General features: G+C 35.6%; 1 protein-coding gene across 1 annotated transcript; it reads left to right on the forward strand.

Annotated features, from left to right (window-relative positions):
- Nucleotides 1-2,091: 2,091 nt before the first annotated feature.
- Nucleotides 2,092-3,193, forward strand: LOC131431722 (protein FAM177A1). Its single transcript, XM_058597585.1, has 2 exons — nucleotides 2,092-2,440; nucleotides 2,716-3,193. Exons 1-2 carry the CDS (start codon nucleotides 2,246-2,248, stop codon nucleotides 3,034-3,036), a joined length of 516 nt encoding a protein of 171 aa, XP_058453568.1. The 5' UTR covers nucleotides 2,092-2,245; the 3' UTR covers nucleotides 3,037-3,193.
- The last annotated feature ends 19,770 nt before the right edge of the window (nucleotides 3,194-22,963 follow it).

A 22,963-nucleotide genomic window follows, 5' to 3' on the forward strand; every position in this document is an offset into this window, starting at 1 on the left:
CTCATTAATCCGACAATACTTTTTCTCCAGAGAGGAAACTGTCAAATATGTACAATGAACTCTTCTCTCAATGTTTCAATGTTCAGTTGCAATATTTGAAGCTTCAAACGCTTGATTATTTCGAAAAATGCGGACTCAAGTTACCAAGTCAATTGGATTGACGGTATTGACAATACTTTGGATTGACAATAATATTGTCACGTGTAAGGGCCACTTATTGCCTCGTGTAAGGGCAGCTATTAATTAAATTTCTTGGCAATTTTTTTTTAGCTTGTATAACAATACTTCTTTTAAATTTTTCAGCAACAATCAATGTTTATTTACTTTGCTCGTTTGGTTGAACGTTTAACGATTCGTTTAAATCCTATTGGCTTCCTCTCCGCGCGTCTCTGATTATAACAGAGTGTCTAGTTGAAATTTTTTACTGGCATCCAGGGTGGCCTCATATATAGATTTATCTCTATTTTACAGATTTTCAGGCGAATTTGCAAACTAAATTTTGTATATGAAGATTATAGAAAACGATTGAGTTAAAATAAATTCAATAATAGTCCAGTTCTAAGACGTAGCAAAATTGTTATTCTAGTACTGAAAAGAGAAAAAAAATCCAATAAAAGAGAATTACCTACTGTGTGGGTACAGAAGCATTACGAATTATTAGAAGATACGGGCATCAATACAGGGAAGAAATGTTTTGGTATCACTCTTGTAGATTCCCTTTTGGTGGATAGTAAAATATTCACACTTAGGACGGTAGACACAACTACTAATCCCATCTGTTAATAACGGTTTTTCTGTTTACTCTTTCTTGCAAATATTATGTAGTAGTGTAGGCCTTCGTCATTATGTGAGGTAGTTTAATTGGAAAGATTGACAATTACGTATTAATATACCAAAGTGAAAATATTCTACAAGAAGTTGTCACTTTCAGGTTGGATTTACAATATTTTATATCAAAACATTATTGCAAAACGCTCCAATTCCAAATTCACTTCCAGCAAAGACACCATATTAACAAGATAGCCAGCTCTCACATTTCCCGAACAAATCATTGGCAACATCCTTTTTTGCGAACATGGTGCCCTCAGGCGAGTCCGCATCGAATCTCGTACATAGAAGCAGGGGAGAGAAATGTCAAATTCGTGCGCGCCAAAATAGCAGCACTGCGCACCCATACAATTGACATGATATATTGAATGTGATGCCGTGCGATGGCGTTGCTGAACTGAAGATTGATTTCGCTCCAAGCTGACAGGGTCTGCTTCCAGCGTATTCTAAAAGTCAGACGAAGAAATGTTCTGGTTTCTTTAAATTCGGGTTCGATCGCCGTTTTCTTACGTTCTTATCATCTTGATATACAGATTTTTATCCATTTATACAGATTTAAAGGTTTTTTTTCCCAAAAAAAAAAAAAAAATACAATTTTTAATGTGGAAACCATGCTGGCATCTCTGGTGAAAAATCATTCAGTCTTTGACAGTGTTTGACATATTGCGGTATACGATTGGATAATCGGTTTTATTTCTCAGCTGTGAATTTGATTCTGAATTTACTTCGCGGTTGTAAAGGGAAATACGATGTTACGCCAAGCTTTGGTAAAAACCGATGTTTCTGCTCGGCTGGTGCTCGCACGGGCTTTGTGTAGCTCTGCAACTGGTAAACCCAAATCAGCGGCTAGTGCTCAACCCGTTCCTCCTAAATCTGCTAGTGGAGATGTTCCTGGACTAAGCGGTAAATGCGTTCACAGTAAGTCTGGTCCGATTGGACCGGGAGCATCCCGAGATGGCGAATACAAGGTCCCAGAATACTTCTGTTATGACAAAGGTAGTTATTTCGAGGCTGAGGTCGAAATGGAAAAATTCCGGTTGCCACAGCCTTCCTCGAAGTAGAAACGATTTACTGAAATGTATATAATCTAGCTGAATAAATCTAGTATTTTAAAAAGTTATGATATTCTTTCATTGACCCTCAAAATGTGGCAATAATTATTTTTGATGCAAAATGGAATATGAAAATATCGATGGGCGATGCAGTAAATTAATAATAACTGTAGTACGGGAACAGACTGAGTTTGACAGTTAACCTAGGTGAGTCAGATTGCACCATAGTTTCCAAACAAAAACAACAGCTTCATTAATCGAGCTGCTTGGATATCTAGTCATTAGTGTTTTTATCTATCATATCTATAGTTGCATATAATTCAATTCAATTTGAAGTGATTTGTCAACGAAAGTTGTTACGAAATATGACAAAGATGGACATCCCAATGAAAAATAAGATAGAAACGACGGCAAACTTTATACAGCATGAGAACGACGTCGAGGTTCAGGTGCGAGCTCCAAAAAGGGTATTGCACTTTAGTGATGGAACGATGGAGGAATTCAGTGACGATGAAGATCAAGTCGATTCTGTGCCGCGGACCGAAACAAATTTGGATGAGGTAAAATAAAAATTAGGATTTTTTTTATGTGCTGCTACATAGAATAATTTTTTCAATGATTCATGGCAACGAAGGTTGTTTATTACGTTTACGTCGAGTGTGTGAAAAAAGCTTTAAATCTTTTCCGCCAGAGCGTTCTAAAAAAGATGCTCGACTGTAGATGGAGCTTCAAATGCTGATTGGATCTAATTTTTCTTTCTGTTAGAGTTCGCTCTAATTTAAAAATATGTTATTAACGTAAGATATTAATGTAACATGTTGAATTTTTTCCACAGTCCAAAATGAATTGGGGTAACTGGATGCTGCACAAGACCTGTCGACTAGGGAGCTCTGTTTTGGCCGGCTGTGACTACGTTGGCGAAGGGCTTGCTTCAATGCTTGGCATCACTACACCAAAATATAGTTTGGAAATTGAAGAGTTCAAACGGATGCAAGCAGAACAGCAAGAAGAAGATCGTGCTATTCAAAATTTTGTAGAACAGAACCGTCCAACTAGCAGTAACCATGAATCAGCGGAAGTTTCGAAGCTGGCTTCAGCACAATCAGCGACGACCATGTTGCATGAAGCGGCGACGAGTGACATTGATAAATATTAATCGAAGCGTTCGTTTCACAGCATATTGAAAACATTCAAACTCGAATTCATTAATCTGTAAATTTTTTAGATACTAAGCTAAGTTTAATGTATAGTTATATATTTATTGAAAAATAATGAAATGACAGTGCAATTTCCAAAGATATGATATATATTATAAATTTGATTGATAATATATAATAATTAAATAATTAATTGATGTTACAACGTCTAAAACGAAAAGCTTTCCGATTTTCAATTTCCCAGTTACACAATTTTCTAAACTTATTATCTGTTCCGTTAAGAATTTAGTGTTCAGAATATAAAATTTCTCCACAAAGCAATGACGCACAATTTTTCGTTAAATAGTATGACAAAAAAGCGGGTGAGTAATGTCAGAGACATAACTGCATGAGGCGAATACGAAAAAAACTGACAAGCAGAGATGCCAGGTAAAAATTTCAAATATCTGTGTGTTGTAAAAGTCAGTAAATCCGAAAAAAATCTGCAGTCAGCAAGTATGTCTTGGTGGCAGCAATTGCTCTATAAGGTATGATCAGAACAAATTGGCTCAAATTGCACGTTTCCCTTGATATTGAAACCGGTCGCGGCAATTTCAAAAGTCTGTAAATTTTGGCGAGAAACTCGACTTACAAAAGTGCGAAAGTCTGCACAAAATATGTAAGCAGCACTATACACAGCAATTTTGAGTCAAAACCTACCGAAAATCAAAATTGACCTCAATATTTAGTTAACTGTAAGTTTAGTACAAATGTTATGCCATAACAAAGCACGCTACCCATCAACTCAAAGTTTGAGAGAATAACGATCTAATTTTGGGTTGTTTATAGAAAGCTTGACAATGAGTGATTTCGCCTAAAAAAAAATGTAGAAATGATTTTCAGTGTAAGCTCATATATTATGATTTTCAGCGTGGCATATAATGCGACGGAATCTCCACAGAATAGCGAAATAATGAGCGTCTGAATCACAGGTGCCAGGTTGCAGATTTGTGATTTCTTTTGTAAGCAGACTCTGCAATTTTGCAGACTTTTTACAGGTTTTTGAAACTTTTGTATATAGTCGTCAAATTTACAGACTTTTAAAATTGCATCAGGCTTCTTGTTTGGTTTTTCTCACCATACTTATGAAATTTAACGCTTGCATTGAAGTGTAAACTTGAAAAGTTTACCTGGCATCTCTGCCCAAAAGTTGGGCAGTTGTTTTAACTAGAGATTTGCGAAACAGCTCATACCGGTGAGCAGCTCCGATCCGATCAGCTCACTAAAGTGAATCGATTCAATGCATCAGCTCATCAGCTCATTTAGATTGAACTGAAGGTTCGTTTTGAGCGCACCGTTTTTCTTGTGCCGTTTCTCTTACTCCGTTTTTCTTTCATATGCATGATCGAAATCATTAATGCACAAAGAACAATGCTATGCGAACTAATTTGTGTGCGAATCATTATTATGTCACATTTGTTGGCATCACTAAATGTACCTTAGCCTACTGAGTGAGAGGTAAGATTTCTTATTGACAATGGCACATTCAATCTGTTAAAGAAGGATAAATGCACATTTGGTAGAACAAATGAAAGCACACATTTCTTCTCATTTAGAACTCGCTATTCAAGAGCCGAAGATCCGTTCAGCTCATAGCTTGTTTCCACCTTACCAGTGCGGTGAACTGGTGAGCTGCGGATCTTTTAAAAAGAGCTGTGAGCTGTCAGCTCACTTTAAAGATTCGATTCACTGGAACGGCTCAGGAGCGAATTGCCCATCTCTAGTTTTAACCCCTTCGCTGCCTGTTGTACTGAAGTTTGCAGATTTTTTATATCAAGAATTAGAGCGAATAGAGAAATAAATCGTCTGGTGGATTAAAGACAATTGCAGATTTGAAAGGCAATATTCTATAGAAATAAGAATTATTTGTTTGTTCAATAAAAGCATCAACGAGTATGTATCTGTCAGACGACTGAATTTTTAGAGTAGACGAGTATAGTATAGTTAATATTGTTAATGTTTCGAGTGAAGCACGTGGTCTTGAAGACAAAAACGTCGATGAATACAAAGTATCATTGTATAATTATTCGGATTATAAAAACGATTGTCATTGACGGGCGATTTAAAAATATATTTTCCTGGTTTGTGGTTTCGAAGAGGTTGAATCGATGCGAATGACAGTTTCGCTATCTTTGCGGCATTTTGTCGCTATCTTGTCGCATCACAATCTTTGTTAACCACCAGCACCAGGAATAGACATCCAAACTAGTACAAACTTTTTCAAAAAAGTTGTATAAAGCATACAAGTAAAAATTCGTTTACAATCACCGTTGCGCACGACTTTGCACGCATGAATAACAATTGTATGAAAGTTCGAACGCAAGTGCCCATAAGGGATTCCTGGGTTGCTCAAAGCTCAAAGGAGAATTGTTACTTGGTGATTGCTTTTTCAAACAACCGTTAAATTTCTTACACAAATTGAAATCTTTGAAAATCACCGTATTCTATATTTTTGATCGGTCAATCAATTTCGTGCTTAATAGAGAACTTGAATCCGCAGACTGTTGTTCAAGTGAAAAGAAGATTAAGTCTGTAATAAACTTTTAACTTTTTCAACCCTACCTGAAAATATTTGAGAAATTTTTACCTTTCTTTAGCCATAATCTCAACGTCGCCATTATAAAAAATGGATAAAGAAAGATGACCACAAAAATGTTTTTTCAACGACGTACGTGAATTTGTACGGGTATCTAACGTCGCCCTGTCACGACACCATCGTGATGAGAGTAAAATCGGAACTTCTAAATCAGCTGATTGCAACGTAAACAAATAATTAGTAATGCAACAGTTTTACCGGTTTTACCATGTTTATTTCACGAAAATTTGAGATTTTTGGCTCAATTCTCTCACAATAATTTTCCGGTTTACCTAAAAATACAGCAGATATTGTGTTGGAATTTCAAAAAAAAAGTAATTTTCAAAATTTGAAGGTCGTGATGAGTATCAAAATATTGCACTTTTAAGGCTGTGAACCATTTCGCGGTTATTTTTTTTTATATCTGACACTTGAGCGGTTATTTTGTGTCGAGTAGTTAAATTTCACTAAAACTGCGGCCCTTTTAAAAATTTGACGGACGGAAAGTTATTTGGGTTTATTTTCCACTGGAAATAATTTCAGCTAAGGAATTAATATTAGAATTTTCATTGCAAGATTTTTTCAGTGCCGGAAAATAAGCATCGATCTGTCAAAAATAACCACGCTCTCGAGCAGGGTTATTTTTGACAACATCAAATTAACCGCTCGAGTGTCAGATTTTAACCAAAAGTTAAAATCAACCGCGAAATGGTTCACAGCCTAAATGGCTGGTGCTAACATACCGGTGTCAGATGCCTGAGAAAAAACTGAACGGCACTTTTCAGCCAGATTCTTGCTATACTGACAGAACCGTTTGGAGGTGTTTTAAAATCTATCGTGTTCTTCTGGCATACCTAGGATAATCAGCGCCCGGGGCAAAACATGATTTGCCGTCCCTATCGAACAGGGAGATCAGTGGCGTACCGAGGAAATTTGGCGCTCGGGGCAAAATAAGATTTGCCGCCCTCATCGTTGGATAAGTGAGCAAAAACTGCTTAACTCCATCTTCGGAATCATGAAAAAATCGGAATAAAAAAAACCATTTCACCACTGGCGGGTCGGTTTTGTGGCGACCTCCGCCCCCTAAATACGCCACTGCACGTTTGTTCACTGTTAACCAAAAACGAGAACGTGTTGATGATTCTGAGCAGTGTTTGTTTAACTTCGAATTGCTCTCACATCCACCGTATTTGGCAGATTTGGCTCCCAACGATTACTGGCTGTTCGCAGACCTGAAACAAATGCTCGCCGGTAAGAAATTTCGCACGAATGAAGAGGTTATCGCTTAAACTAGGCCTAGATAAATCGTTATACAAAAGTGGTATTGAAATGTTAGAGCGGCGCAGAAATGATTGCGTTGCTCTTGATGGGGATTACGTTGATGAATAAAGTTAATTTTGAACCAAAAAAATCGTGTTCTCTTTGTTAGGTCCGGGACTTTTCAGTCCATGTGTAACTGAATATTTTACACTACAGACTATTACTATTTAGCTAGAGAAAGTCAATCATAAACTATTTGAAACTTTAATTGATTTGTTACACATTATCAGTTCGAACAACCCCGCAAAACCGGGTTTTGTTCAACGATTTGTGTTTTAATTTTTGTTAAGACGTAGAGCCATCATGAACTTGGTTTAGTGTCTAACGGGAAAAACAGATTGTCTAACGGGAAAAACGTCTTGCTACCGCAGAGACGGGACTCGAACCCAAAGTTAACTCCTATCCGGGAAATTATTTTACAAATTAAAGTACCCTGCATATTAAAACACGTGAAGAGATAGCTCAATTGTTTAGAGGAAACCAAGTCGGAAGTAACATGTAATTAGGGCATATCGCACGATAGCCCTTGCGAATGTTACAAAATATAACCCTCATTGCTCGGCTCTACAACCTTCATTAACACAATAATGGATATAATCTCGTAGATAGAAGCCCAATCTACGAAATTGTGCGCAATTTGCTTGAATTTCATGTTTAAAACTTGAGTAATGAGCATTATTTTTCGTAACTTTCAAGAGGGCATACCGCACGATATGCCCTAATCACATGTTAGTACCGAAGTATGCTTCTCTGTATTTGGTCGCCACGGCATTCACCTGCAGTTCTTTGTTGTTTTTCATTAGAAGTCATTTTGAAGAGGATAATTAGAGTACTGCTTTTTCACAACCAAGCAGAAAATAAATATGTTCATCTCTTAAAATCAAAATACTCACATTTGGATCTTGGATATTACAAAAATATTACAATAAATTCGCTCTACAACTTATATTTTAGAAGTTGTTGATAGGATATTAAAACTTAAAATAGAGTATTAGTTGTCTCTATTTATGTTCTTTTGTGTCTATTTATGTTCACACATGAACCGGTAATAAAACATCCATCCATGAAAACCGAAGAAATGAAGGAATGTTGAATTTGCTGTACATGTGCAACAAGAGAATGATACAATTCAGTCTGCACTGTTTTGACAGCTGTCGGAATTCAGCCAGGTTTTTGTCGGCTGCCAGAACTCCAAACAAAATTTTCGTTTGTTCAATGCAACAAAAATGATTAGTTGCCAATCATACAAAAGAATAGTTGTTCAAACTAATGTTCAATAGTTTCAATCCGCAATGTGGTTATTTCAAATCAAGATATCGTAGATTTAAATCAGTAACGCAGTATTTTGGGCTGTGAACCATTTCGCGGGTAATTTTAACTTTTGGTTAAAATCTGACACTTGAGTGGTTATTTGGTGTCGAGTAGTTAAATTTGACTAAAACTGTGGCCCATTTCAAAATTTGACGGACGGAAAGTTATTTGGGTTTATTTTCCACTGGAAATAATTTCAACTAAAGAATTAATATTAGAATTTTCATTGCAAGATTTTTTTCAGTGTCGGAAAATAACTATCGATCTGTCAAAAATAACAATGCTCTCGAGCAGGGTTATTTCTGACAACATCAAAAATTAATCACTCGAGTGCCAGATTTTAACCAAGTGTTAAAATTAACCGCGAAATGGTTCACAGCCTTAAAATAGATCGATAGTTTCCATAATAAAGGTGTTTGCGTAGGAAAAATCATCTATTGAATCAAGCCAGGGTTTTGTAATGCATCGAATCGACCATATTTTGAAATATGGCTCTCGGTTCAAACTCGATCGTCGAGTTTGATTCGAGTTCATTAGTTTTTTCTTTAAATTAATAACAGGGAAACACGAAAACAGGAGGAAGCATTTTACTTGAAAAAAGAAGCTAGTTGTCTGGCCCTTTCCTAGGCACGCACAACCGTTATTAAATTTTACAATTTTGTACGCACTGCACTTAGAATCTCTCGGTCCATTTGAGAAAAGAGCTATGCATTCTTCGAGAATATCAATTCCAAGAACTATTTTCTGATATTTTATAGCAAAGGAAAATAAAAACCGTTGATCTAACATTTTTAAAAGTCGCAATGGTAATTAATAAACAAAACTTCGAATTTGTTTCAATAGATTGAGAAGTACTGGATAAATAATTTAAAACGTATATATTTTCGTAAGAATTGTTTGTTATTTTTATTGAAAAATGTTTACGTCAGGCAATTATAAATAAAAACTGACCCTGTTCGGCAGAATCGCTCATATATAACATGAAAACGGCACTGACGAAGGAACAATGCAACCATGGTTCGCCAGAAGTGGGTGGCCAAGGAAACAAAACACATCGTAGCCCTTTGGCAAACCCCAAATATTTTCATGACCGACTGGCAACTAGAGCTTCGGTTCCCATATAAGCCACACACATCTAGCTCTGTCCCGCTCTGGCACCCGCTACTAACGAATGTTTGACACATAATAAAATATGTGTGGTGGCACCCTGAGCCACGAACCAGTACATAAGCCGAAACTGAAAGGATATTTTGATCCTTTTATATTTATGTGTATTCAATACATGTAGGGTGGGGTGAGTTCCAGTTATTTAGTACGTCCGTGAACGTCGGCGAACCGGTTGTCCTGCTCTAGCACACAAACGTGGAACTCGTATGGTGCGTGTTCTGCCGCGTATGAAAGTGGCCACATTCACGTCGGTTGTTTCGGAACTTGACGGGCAATGTTCAGAAATGAGCATTTTAGAATGGTCCCTCATTGCATTAAAAACACTTTCGTTTTGCGATATCGGTTTTATATGCGATATCACACTGATAGTTCTAGCGAATGTGACACCGGACTCCTAAAGGTCATGAGATTTTATGATTTTTCATATCAGATGAGAATCATTTTATTTCTTGAATGTAGGTTAGAAACGAATGGTCACTCTAACCGTATGTTATTTATGGATAAGTACTTCTTTTGATGTTTTCCTTAGTTAATATTTTGATTTTTTTTATAGGCGTGATTAAACTTGCTCTGAATTTGTTATCTCAAAATACCGTTCATCGATCTGTTCTGGGAATTCTATGGAAAGCTGTAAAAGATGCCAATTAAAAATTTCCAATACAGAACTGCTTTGGCGAGTAAAACAAAGTGCGGCTAATTGAAAAGTCGGTGAATTTTGATAAAAATTTGCGAAAAATTTGATTTTCAAAAATTTGCAACAAAAAATGTCTGCTGCACTTTATTGGCAATCTAACTCAAAGCTAATTTTACCTGATGCGCCATCTAAGTTTCATTATTCGAACCTTTCTTGGGACGACGATTGAATTTTACACAGGCTGCTACGGAGAACTCATATAATTTCAATTATTTTGTTGAATTTTAGTACATGTCTTAAGAACTGTTGGTTTTAAAATGTAAGAGCATTTATTTTATGTTTTTTGGTTGAGGTTATTTTGAACGCAAATCCAAAGTTCGGTACAAAACCATATTATACTGAACTTGTCAGTAAACAACAAATATACAGAGATCAGCAAAACTGTGTGCCGAGATCTCGAACAGTGAGTTAGCTTTTACTAAGACTCGGCGAGACACTTATCATCTAATGTCTCTTTTTGATTTTGCATCACGTCGCCATTACTTGTGAAACTGGAAAACATGTAAATTGGATGCAAGAAAAAGATTTGTATACTTTGTGAAAAAATAAGTGAAATTAAAAATTATCTACTTTGCATGTATATATCTATAAATATCCGCTTATTTGCAGGTAGAGGCGTTAAGGAGTACTAGAAACCGTGATGTTTTCTTTTTGGTGTTTGCGCTTTTCTTGTTTGCTGAATTGAAATGAGCATCAATAAATCACCCCTTTCACCAACATATGCTTTTGTGATATTAATTTTATACAATAATAAAGAAAAATCTTTCCTTTTTTCGATTACTGATGACTCGGAAATTCATGATTCCAACCTGATAACCTAAGCCGAGCTGACAGCAAAATTTCTGCTGACAATTTCGGCAATAATCGGCAGTTAACAAATTTTGGATTCTCAATAATTATAAATTTTTGCCGATACGATTACAGAGCACGCGCCCACTTGTACGCGGCGGGCAGATTTTCCCCCAGACGGCTGGCTATGTCTGCCAGCAATTTTTGCCGGAATTCTGCCAGAGTTCCGGCAAATGTCTGGCAACAATGCAACAACCGTTTCCAGCAGAGAATTTCGCCTAGCGGTTATTAACGGTTCTTTTCTGTCGGATTCTTGCCATACAAGATTGGCAGAACCGTTTTGAAGCGGTTCTACATTTTAAGCGTCTTAGTTTTATTTTTTCAATAAAAGATACATATGAAAGGCAGTAAGATATTGCGCTTCATATATACTAATCATGGAAAATGTTATTGCCAATAACATTGCTTTCTCACTACCAAACATACCCATATTTCAATCTCATTTACCTCGTCTCAAGATTCGTTTTTTGTACGTACATGCGGGATTGACGAATATCAAATGAAGTCGAATAAAAAAAAAAGAAAATAAAAAGATGAGGGAAATAAAGAAGACAAGTAGGGCGAGATAATGACGCAATTTCGCCTGGACAATTTTGACAGCAGCCTAAATGCAGCCAGCCTTCTGCCGGTTGCCAGAATTCCTCACAAGTGGGCGGCTGAGCAAATCTCGGCGATCTGTACATTTGCAGACAAATCTGCAGACCTGGCATCTCTGGCTATATAATTTAAAATACACACTGATGAAAAATTAGCAGAACTTGTCAAATCTCGTGAATTTCTTTTATTATTGATTATTACTATTATTAGGTGTTAAACAATTGCGTTTTGTTTTAAATTTTCTCTACATTGGAGTGAAAGAACTGATCTTGTGAATTAAATAATCGGAAATTGTTTCCGATTACATGCGGATATAAAAAATTAAAAACAAGAGCTTCGAATGCTGCCCTAGTATGAAACACTTTCAACCCAATGGAAGGTTTCTGTGCAGTTAGTTAATTTTCCATAAACGAGTGACAAAAATGATTAAAAAAACTAAGAAGTTATTGAAAAGCTATCAATTATTCAATGCGTTTCTGGGCTTGCTTGGAACATAAAGGAAAAGGTCTTCAATTGTATTCGCGAAAGCACAAATGTTCAAGAACAGATTAAACTGAACTTACTGAACTAAAAGCTTTTTCAAAACTATATGCTTTTCATGGGCTAGAAGCATTCTATGCAGGTGATCAACTTCAGTTATTTTCATGTATAAAAGTAATAACTTGATATTACATTAATTCTGTGGAGTTTAACTTTCGGTTTCAACAGATTTTACTATCGATTCTTAGCGTACAGAATCATTGCAACAGTTCTACTGAAACTAAAAATATTTCCTGGTTGGGGCTCGAACATACGACAGCCGACTGGCAAGGCCAGTACTTTACGCATTGAACCGCCAACCGGGACTTTTTTCATATATACTTGTGCCAAAGAATACTAAATTGTTAATGTTATCTAACATAGGATTTAGTTATATTTTCTCAATGCAATTTTGAATGCAATTTCCATAATTTTTACTTCCTTTCATAGATAAAAAATGAAAAAGCTCACAAGAAAGTTAAAATCATTAAATAGTTCAGGACAATGCTGAGTCCTGATATATTAGTTTGTTCTGTTTGAAGCATTATTTTCCCCTTAATTGTTTAAATTTGTATTCCTGAACACTCTCCCATACAAAATCCATTATTGATTATTGATCTATCCTATAGTCAACAATACGAAATATTTCACAGATACCATTCAAATATTGGATAATGCTAACTTTCCGCAACTCGTACTACTCGTAACATCACTGTGTCTACTATCGCAGCGTCCACCGCCATCAGTCCTGCTCGGGTGTAAATACCATTCATGCCCGAACGAGTCGCTCGCTACCTTCCATCACTTTCCGTTTCCACCCACCGGAACGGTTTGCGCTGATGTGAGGGGGTGCGAAAACATATAAATTTTCCATCCATACGTGTGCATGAGCTGTGGTTATCCCTCGGCGGTATGTGACGGGACGACCGGCGTGGACTTGTGCCGTACGTGATCGGGATAAGAATCGAACCGATTCCCTTTCGCTGCTTTCTGGTACATACGTTACCGTTGCCATGGTATTGGTGAGTACCCCGACGTTGTCCAACACAAAGGACACGCCCTTATATTTTCGGTGCCAATACACAAAACGTCAACGACATATACGATGAGCGGTACTCATTTTCCTGCAACGCGTGATGTTGCAAGAGGTTGTCACGGGCAAGAGGTTTGATGTCACATATAATGTGATAATGACAGAAGGATGCGTTTTTTTAGCGGTTTTCATCGACGCGCATTTTTACTTTTCTGTTTTAATTCTTGCTTTCGCCGGAGAGAAAAATTTACCAAGGCGAGCTTTTTTTCTTCTAATTTCTCAAAGGTATTTAAAAAACACGGTCCTTGCCATCACGCGGTCGCTGCTCTACCAACAGGCAAATGATTGGGGAAAAATGAGAGTGCGAGTGAAAACTTGTAACCTTGAGACTTTTTTTTCACTTGCCACTTTGCTGCCTTGAAAGAAGGGCACTTTTGCTCCTCATTTTTTTATTATTATTATTATTACTCAACATTGGAGGAGCGTCTCATTTAGATGATTCGCCGATGGAAAGTTTCCGAGCTTTTTTTAATTTGAGAATTGCGCTTTCATTAATTCTGCAGCGAGAGGCTTGCGGAGTTGGGAAAATAATGCTTTTATGTCTTGAGTAAAAATAAAAAAAAAGAAATAGGACGAAAAGTAGGTCATCGTGACGCGTCGCTAAAGGCTAGGTCATGATCTCTCGAGTGTTTGAGCAGAACATTTTTACTACGGGGCCGTTGGTTTATGTTTTGGTTGGTTTCTTGCAATCGAATCGTAGTGAAAGGTTCGTTTAGCTCATTTGAATAATATATTTTAACTCTTTATTAGGTTATATTCTTGGTACTAATTTCTCATAAAACAGAAATAAATTTTAACCACTAGTGAAGGGGTAGGTGATCGATTTTAATGATAGCTTGTTTTCGACAATAGTTATCGGATTGAGTATTAGAAGAAGACAGTTTTGCCAACAATCACACTGATTTCAGGTCAGATTTAGCGAACTTTTACGAAAGCCGTTATGCTGAAGAATCGAACAAGTAAATCACTTTTATTTAATTAATAAAAGTATCTTGATTATTGTCACATTTCAAAATTATTTACAACTATAAAACATTTTTATTCAGATACTTGAAAAGGCCTAAAGGTAGTTGAAGAAATTCGTAACGTTAGAATACCAGAGATCAGTAGAATAAATAGAAGGCGCATAATATGAAGCAAAACTTTCAGAACACCTCCTGGTTCTGTTCATTCATTGTCATTTCACAGTAGATAATCTTTCTCTTTTACTATATCTCGAAAATTCTTCAGCAACCTAATATTTTTTTTTCGTTAGTTCAGACTACAACAAGACTAAAAAAAATCGTTGATTATTGAAGAAACTCTACCGATACTATTTATCCAATACTTTAGTTACAAATCTTTGTCAATATACTTTCAAAGTAGATTATAATTCGACGTTTGGGCACAGTATAAGCAAACACAAGACTCCTTTATATCCTATTTTCTAATAGATTTCATATTCATCACTTCCTATTGTTTACATTTTGAGTTTCAGTTATCATCAATAAACTTATTTCAAAACTCCAGCGGTCTGATTTCCGATTTTTAATCGATTTCTGAGTGATTCTCACAAAGTAGTATAAATTAGGAATTTATCAATTTTCAGAAATTGTCAATAGCTATGTCAGAGAATGACTCAAAATCTTTGCAATTTCTGAAATTTTCGAAACCGGAAACCGACCGAGTGTAAAAGTAGCTTATTCGAATTGTTTGGTATAATAGACTACATACATTATAATGAACGATATATTGTGGTTTTCAGCGTGGCATAGAATGCGACGGAATCGCCGCAGAATAGTGCAATAATGAGCGTCAGAATCACAGGTGCCAGGTTGCAGATTTGCATGTAAATTTGCCGATTTTTTTGTAAGCAGACTCTGCAATTTTGCAGACAGGTTTTAAAACTTTTATATACAGTCCCCCAATTTACAGACCTTCAAAATTGCGTCGGGCTTCTTGTTTGGTTTTGCTCGTCATATTTATAAAATTTAACGTTTGCTTGGAGGATTTCTAGTATGCAGACGTGAAAATTTTACCTGGCATCTCTGCCCAGGAGTTGGACAGTTGTTTTAACAAGAATAGGGAAATGAATCGTCTGGTGGAGCTATCGATTCTTCAATTATTATTAAATCGATGTGTTTTTTAGTGAATTTAAAAAAAAAACTTATTTCCAAGGCGACAAATGTGTTTCTGAACGATTAAAAAATTTGTGCCAAATGACGTATAGAAAATAGAACACATTTTAAATGTGTCATGTGCAACGTCCACTTGTGCTAAACAAGTACACGCAATCGTTTCCTAGAATAGCATAACTAACTATTTATTTTACTATTCTGATAATTGAAGCAATTAAAGCAATACATTAAATTACGATATAATAAACCCAACTCTTCGTTTATTTATTTCTAAGGATCATAAGAAAAAATATTTCCCATCAAATTATAGGAAACTTATGCATCCTGCTATGTTTTTGCTGGTGATACTCTATTACTTTACACCCACAATATCTAAAATATTGCGTTGTACTGACATATCTCGTCCTGGACATCTTATGGTCGTGAAAGGGTCAGAGGGTAACATTCTCTAGCAACAAGAATTATTGTTTGTTCAATAAAAGCATCAACAAATATGTATCTGTCGAAAAGGATTTACAATATTTTTATAGCAGTTTATTTTTATAGTCATCTAGGGGTTTGGTACCTCATGTGTACTGTTTTGTGCTAAAGTGCACATGACTAGTTTTTATTCAGTGAATCGCGAGGTTTTGAAGACAAAGACGTCGAATAATACAAAATATCATTGTATAATTATTCTGGTTATTAAAACCAGAAAAAAATTGTTATTTAACGGTCAGTTTAAAAGAAATTTTTTGTCTGGTTTGTGGTCTCGAAGGGGTTGAATCGATGCGAATGACAACTTCGCTATCTTTGCGGCATTGTATCGCTCTCTTGTCGCATTGCTATCTTTGTTAACCACCACTGAAAATCACAATATAACCACAGACTAACAAACATAACACTATGAGTAAATTCTTATAAATATAAATTTTCGTGGGACACTAACTCCACCTATATTGAATTGCGCGAACTTTTTACTATCGATACACCCCTTGTGTTATGTGAACGTTTTTTTACTAATTGGTTCCCCCCCGTTTGTCAACACTGATCTGCTCTGCACTCTGCTCTGCACTGACGAGTGTAAGACGAAACGTAAAGAAAAGTAAAAACGGTAATGTGCCCAAAGCACAAACTTAGGATAACCCCTAAATGACTTTTTAGTTAGTTTTTCGTACGAACTGTTTAAAAAGTTCGTTATCGGGCCCGACGTAAAATGAACTTGTAGTCATTTAGGCTATTATTAATTGTATTAGTAATTTTCATCCGAAATTATGTGGTAGCAGGACAGAAGCAAGTAAATATCGTAACAAAACATGGTTTCGATTTTGTATTGCGTTAGAGGATGAGAAGTAAGCACAATTCTGTATTTAGTTTTGACAATATTTATTAAATCTGTATCCTGCATGAAATCCGCATGGACGTATACAAATCAGTACATTACAGACATCTATATGAATGGCAACTCTGTTCATAAATGAAAAAATAAACACAGTCCAGATGACAGAGTGGATGTTTATGATAGGGTAACGTGGCACCATCATGACATATGCGAGTACTGTCCCAATTGAAGGAATATTCGAAATGACCGTTTAAATGATCGAAGAATCCAATTTGAGTGTCCTGTCTGTTAGTCTGTGATATAACGACCTTCTCAAAACTAGATCTCCTGAGAATATCATAGCATCTTTCCGATGATTGCAGTGTTATAATTTGACAACTTTGCAGCTTTTCCAGCAGCTCGCGTTGTATTCGGATATTTAATTGGACATTCAAAACTCGTTTGTTTCATGAGTTCTTTTTAAGTAATCCGAACTATTTCGATGTTTCCTAATATACCATAATTATAGTCTTTTGAAATTCAGAAACCTATACGGAAAGTGATTTTCCTTGATTGCTTTCAAACCATATGACTTCACGATTTCGTGAGATGTTTTTCGGGATAATTTTACATATTGAAATGTTGATATTACTCCAGCGTTTACCCGTTTTAGAAATCATGATTTGCGGCTTCCGTTGTATCTCAGCGCAAAATTTTCAGAAGTCAACACATCCAACTAACGTTACAGTTACAGTAAAGTAAAGTTACAGTAGGTATTTTTCTAGACCCCGAAGTAGCAAAAAAAGAAAAGGAAAACGTTGGAGTTGGATATTTTATATGTAGAAAGTGTGGGCAAAATTGAAAATAATTGATGAAGTAGTTTTCATCAGCTTAGAAGTCTTTACTACGAAATAAATGAAGCAGTAGCGGCTAGAACTTTACTAAAGATACATATGTATATGCTTGACAGAAGCACTGTATACTCTGAAATCTTTTAACAAAAACAGATGAACTACACTACGCAACTTCTTTGGGTGTTAAATCTGCTGTTTGTTTTTCAAAATTTAATTGTATTTTGATTCTTGACCTTTGACCTACTAACGACTAGAAATGCTAGTGCAAAAGTAAGTTATATATTGCTTTGTATTTTTTGGTCAAATTATGCGCTAATACTTTTATCTTGTGATAAAACATTAGCAGAGGCTCTAAAAAGGTAATATCTATAAAAAATCCCAAATAATGTGCAAAATAATATAAAATTTGATGCTAACATTGGTGTGTATGATATATCATACGGTGGCATAATTTCGTTTAGAAAAGATTTTTAACAGTGGTTTCGCGTTTCCCATAATCTTCAAAACATAATATGATGGAACTGATGATATCAGCTCATTTGATTCAAATTTCAAACCCCCCGGGTTATAATGGATTAAGGTGAAATGTAGTGTCAAAAAAGGTGCGCAAAATTTTAACCGCTTGAGTTGACCTAATCGTCGCACAAAGCATAACAAGAAAAACCGACACATAGAAACCAGGAATATTTTCAGTGATTGAGTGCAGTGGGCTTACCACTCGTTTTGATGGCTTGTGAGAAAGACTTTTTGAATCCTTCACACTTTGAATATATCCTAATCATATATCAATCAATCGTTATTGTTAGTGATGACCATTACACTAGAACTATGATTTATCAGTAATTATGATTGACTAACATGAGGTTATATGTATAATGTATTGACTAACATGCTAACAGGCCTGTGTTTAGTAGCAAGCATGGATTCTCCTTCAAAAGAACGATTGCAGACAAGAAAACATTCAAGTAATTTCGGTATCTTTGACAGTAGTTCACCAGACCCTTCACGCCGTTGAGATGAAATTTATATAGATAGAGTAAGGTCGAATGTTAGCATTAGCATTAGCATTAGCATTAGCATTAGCATTAGAGACCGCCAGTGTGTTGCTACTCCGTTATTGATCTGGACTAATTGAGATTGCAAAATGATTTTTTGAAGTAACATGTTTGGGAATAACACATTGTTTCACACTGTGCAAACTGTATTGAACCATGCATGCTGATCAATACCGACGCCGGCCACGTCCGAATGCAGATCTACTTGGGAGGGAAAGGATTGTTAATTCGATGCATGTTGCTACTAAGAACCGAGGAATCCTCTGCATTCCCACATGCATCACAGGAGAGGATACTTTGTTAGTAAATGTTTTAATAATGTTATCATGTGTTTATTGCTCTGGGTAGCCGGCTACCGAGAATGTTTTAAAGTATTATCGTTTTATGTGTTACTTTGTGCTGGCAATATAATGCACGAAACAGTCAATCTCCGAAATTGACAAAACTCCGGACAGCCGGCTGTCGAGTATGCAGTCACTCGTTTATGCATCTACCTTTCGCGTTTTTTTTAGTCATGCAAAAAAAACACATGCGGATTGATAAAAAAAGGTATCATCTCACTGCTAGGTGGATTAAGCATGTTTTTATAAATGAAACTACGTGATATAAAATAAACGAGCGAATAGGATTTAGACAAAAAAGTTGATTCATTGCATTGAAATATTCTAAACAGTTATTATAAAATCATTTTAAATCACCAAACAAAGGTCAACAGATTTCACACGCGTCTTGATTCTTCATTATTTCCGCTTTATTATTTCAATTGTTTATTAAAATTATTAATTGGTTATATTAGTTGATCTGGGCAGCCGGCTACCGAGAAAAATATTAATTTACTGTTTGAAATATTAATATCAAGTGTTTTTTACTATGTTTTCAATATACCGATATATGTTATCTCTGTTATTAACTTTGTAATATAAACGGATTTGCGCAATGGTTGATTTTTATCATTCATTTTATAATCCTGAAAGACAATCAATAACATGGAAGAAGAAATCATTCCTAATAAAACTTTTCTCCGAAGCTAGACGGAAATTGATAGGTTGAATAAAGAGATGATTTAGTAAAATAGAGTAATCAGAAGTAAAACATTGAAAATATCTGATAACTGAAAGGAAAAAGAAACTCCTGCAATTGTCGCCTTTTACAACATGGAAGCAGGAACCCAGTGGATCTATTCTTGGTTCATTTTTTTCCGCCGGATTCCACACGGCATCTAGGCTGGTACAGTCCGGAGAGAGCTAATAGGTCCTATCAATCTCCTAGTGGACCCCAGCCCTTTATAGATAGAGTAAGGTCGAATGTTCTACATAAAGATAATACTTGGCATTAAATGTGGATTTCCGAAGTTATATAAGTAAAATGAGTGCCACATGAAATGAATGAAAAATAGATGGAAAGCCGATAAAATAATTTTAAGAATCCTAATCGGAAAAATCATGGGTATATAAATCAATACAGGTTCTTAGCTGTGTTAAATCGACGACGAATGTGACGTAAATACATGATATTGAAATGAAAATAAGCATCCGGAAAGTTGTCCCGTCTGTGTGGTGTTTTGTCAGTATTTTACTCTAATGTGTTTCTTCGCTGGATACTGATAAAAACTTAACGCCATCTTTATATATTTTGGGACAAAATTATAAGGTGGAATATAATTTTCTACAATACATATTTTACGAATCAATGTGTGTCAACGATATGCATTCAGATTTACATTAGAGTTCCTGAACGAATTCCGGAATCTATCCCGAAATCATTTGGATAGGTTCAAAGTGTCAAAATGAAACGTTTTTATTGCATTTTCATGTATCATATCAACAAATTTATTCCCATCTTTTCAGATCTGAAGAATCTCGAGTCATTTTTTCTGGTGAGAACCCTTAATAAATCGGTAAATGTTTTTCGTCAGTTGGCAGAACTGGTAGACTGAAACCCGATTGAAATCTCTTCGAAAATTCCAGATCCCAGATCCTAAGGTTCGAGAAATAATTGCCAAAAGACTTTTGAAGATGTACGGTAACAGAGGTATTTTGGCCCACCAAACAAACTTTATGGATTTAATCGATGAATCATGTTGCATCCATTTGAAGCTAATCACATAAAATTTCCTATTGCGGAAGGGTTTTTCAAAGATATTACAACATTTGGTAGATATTTTTACAAAGTGGGTCAAAATAAAATAAATCCTAAAGTGGGCCAAAATGCGTCTGTTACCCTAGGTGGTTGTTTCAGAGTTATTGTTTTCAGACATTTTTTTTCATAAATTTCGTGCGACTTTTTCAAACTAAGAGAAGAGTATGGTTTTTTCTATATATCTCACTTAATTTGATTACACATTGGCTCAAGCTCACTCTATCATACACATTTAGAAATAACTCACGGTTTCAGACTCCAAAATATTTGAGTGTCAAAAATACGACTTTTGTACAATTGATTGAACCATATGATTCAGGTATTCTGATATATTTTTTAATCATGAAATTTAACGAATCATGTAATTTTACGTGCTTGCGTAAAATTCTGGATATGTTTGACTGCATGAATTTATATGTATCATTTGTCAACAAGGCAAATGTGTGCTTATGTGGCTTGCTTTGTGATCCAATGATTCTCGGTTCAGGTTACCGCACTAGCTATAATCGAAAGAGAGGCAAAAAAGAGAATCTATCGTTTGCTTTTTATTTAGGCCCATTTGACACGTCATTTTCATCAAATTAAAATATTCTAAAATCATTTTATTTCGTATTTATATGCTTTTCTGCCTGTTGAAAAATAATATTGAATGATTGATTTCTGAAGTGTGGAGTTTGTCTCCACAGCTGTTTTTGCATGAATACCAAATATCAAAGTATTTTGAGAATGTGATAACCAAAAAATAATAGTTACAATATTTTATAAAATAATCAGTAACATTTTTTGACAACTATAGATAACTACGTCGTTTGATATGTCGAAAACAGTTTAGCGCAGACTATTCGTTTTATCATTTCGCAATAAACGATTTGCCTCGAGAATCGGTGCAGGTTCGTTGGGACTACGGCACGGATAAAAGTAAAACCTCCAGCATAGCTTAAAATAAAGGTAAAAATTTGTTCTCTGAAAAAGGAAAATCAGCTGACGTGTTGAGTGTGCTTTTTTGCGCTCGATCCCGCCAGCTGGCTCTTGCATTAAGTATCCTGTTTTTTATTCATTCAAGTTACGTTACCGGCTTCTCCGGGGTAGTACATAAACCGTGGTAGCGAAAACGGCGCGTCTCGAGTTGATATGGTTGTCGCGGGAATATTTTCCTGCTGCAACAGTTTTTATTCCCATACATATTCTAAGATCTGAATGGGATAGGAAGCGTGAAAATGATGTCAGCGTAGTCTGTTGCATGTGTCGGTGTTTGGTGGTGGCACGAGAAAAATTATGTATGCCACTCGATGGCTCAGAAATGATCTTGAAAAGTGTGCTACGTTCTTTTTTTATTTTCCCTCTGACGGTTGGCACGGCGTAATCTGCGAGTTAAGGTTGATAGATTCCAATGTGGTTTGATTGATTTATTAACGATTTTTTTAGGAAAACTTTTCCATCAACCTTTTAACATAAACAATATTGCGTCACTCTAAGATGTAAACTCCACCTTAGCAGACCTAGTAGCGTAATAAACTTTTTGTCATGTAATGGAACCATTTTCGAAATCAATTAATAATTATATTCGCTCTATCGAACCCTTTACATGTGATACTTTTGAAGCTTTAGGAAATATTACTAATGCTTGCTCCTTTCAATATTCTTCGGATTGATATCTGAGTTCAATTAAAAATTGACCAGGAATAACCAACATGTTAAGGAATTAATCGTATTATGAGGAATCACGAGGAAAACATTTTGCATGCCTATTAGCATTCTAGATTTTCAATCTGACTTCATATATAATGTATATTCGAGACCAGTGTTGGGAAAAAAACAAATTTCGAAAATCTCGACTGAAATTTTTCGCAAGTGAATTTCAGAAAGTAAAATCATCGATCAGAAAACTCACTGAAAAAAAGTTCACTACTGATTCTTTTCAAATGCGATCCTCACTGAAACTGATCTCACATGGCAAAAAATCAGTTGTGAAAAGTTCACTAGCGAACATTCTCCTCGATGATATTTGAGAAAAAATTCGAACATCGAATATTTCTGATATGATTCTCTAGAAGAAGATTTTTGTGAAATAAGTTTTTACAGTCGTTATATCTCAAACCACATGATGAATAAACTCGCCGATGAACAAAAACTTTCTGAAAATCACTATTTTTACCTGGAGCTGTTAGTGGAATATATTCAATAGTTGCATTATTTATGTACCATTTAATTTAATTTTCTGAACATGTTCAGTACGAGTAGGATGGTTGAGATGAAAAAATGCTCAATTTTTAGCTCTTGCAATTTGATGCTCTGTG

Source organism: Malaya genurostris, chromosome 2 (genome assembly GCF_030247185.1).
Source record: "Malaya genurostris strain Urasoe2022 chromosome 2, Malgen_1.1, whole genome shotgun sequence".
Classification (NCBI taxonomy): Eukaryota; Metazoa; Arthropoda; class Insecta; order Diptera; family Culicidae; genus Malaya; species Malaya genurostris.

What these genes read in the sequence shown, in the direction of transcription:
- LOC131431722 (XM_058597585.1), top strand. Translation starts at nt 2,246, where the DNA reads ATGACAAAGATGGACATCCCAATGAAAAATAAGATAGAAACGACGGCA. An exon ending in CCGAAACAAATTTGGATGAG is followed by an intron (nt 2,441 to 2,715) that starts GTAAAATAAAAA and finishes TTTTTTCCACAG; the next exon opens with TCCAAAATGAATTGGGGTAA.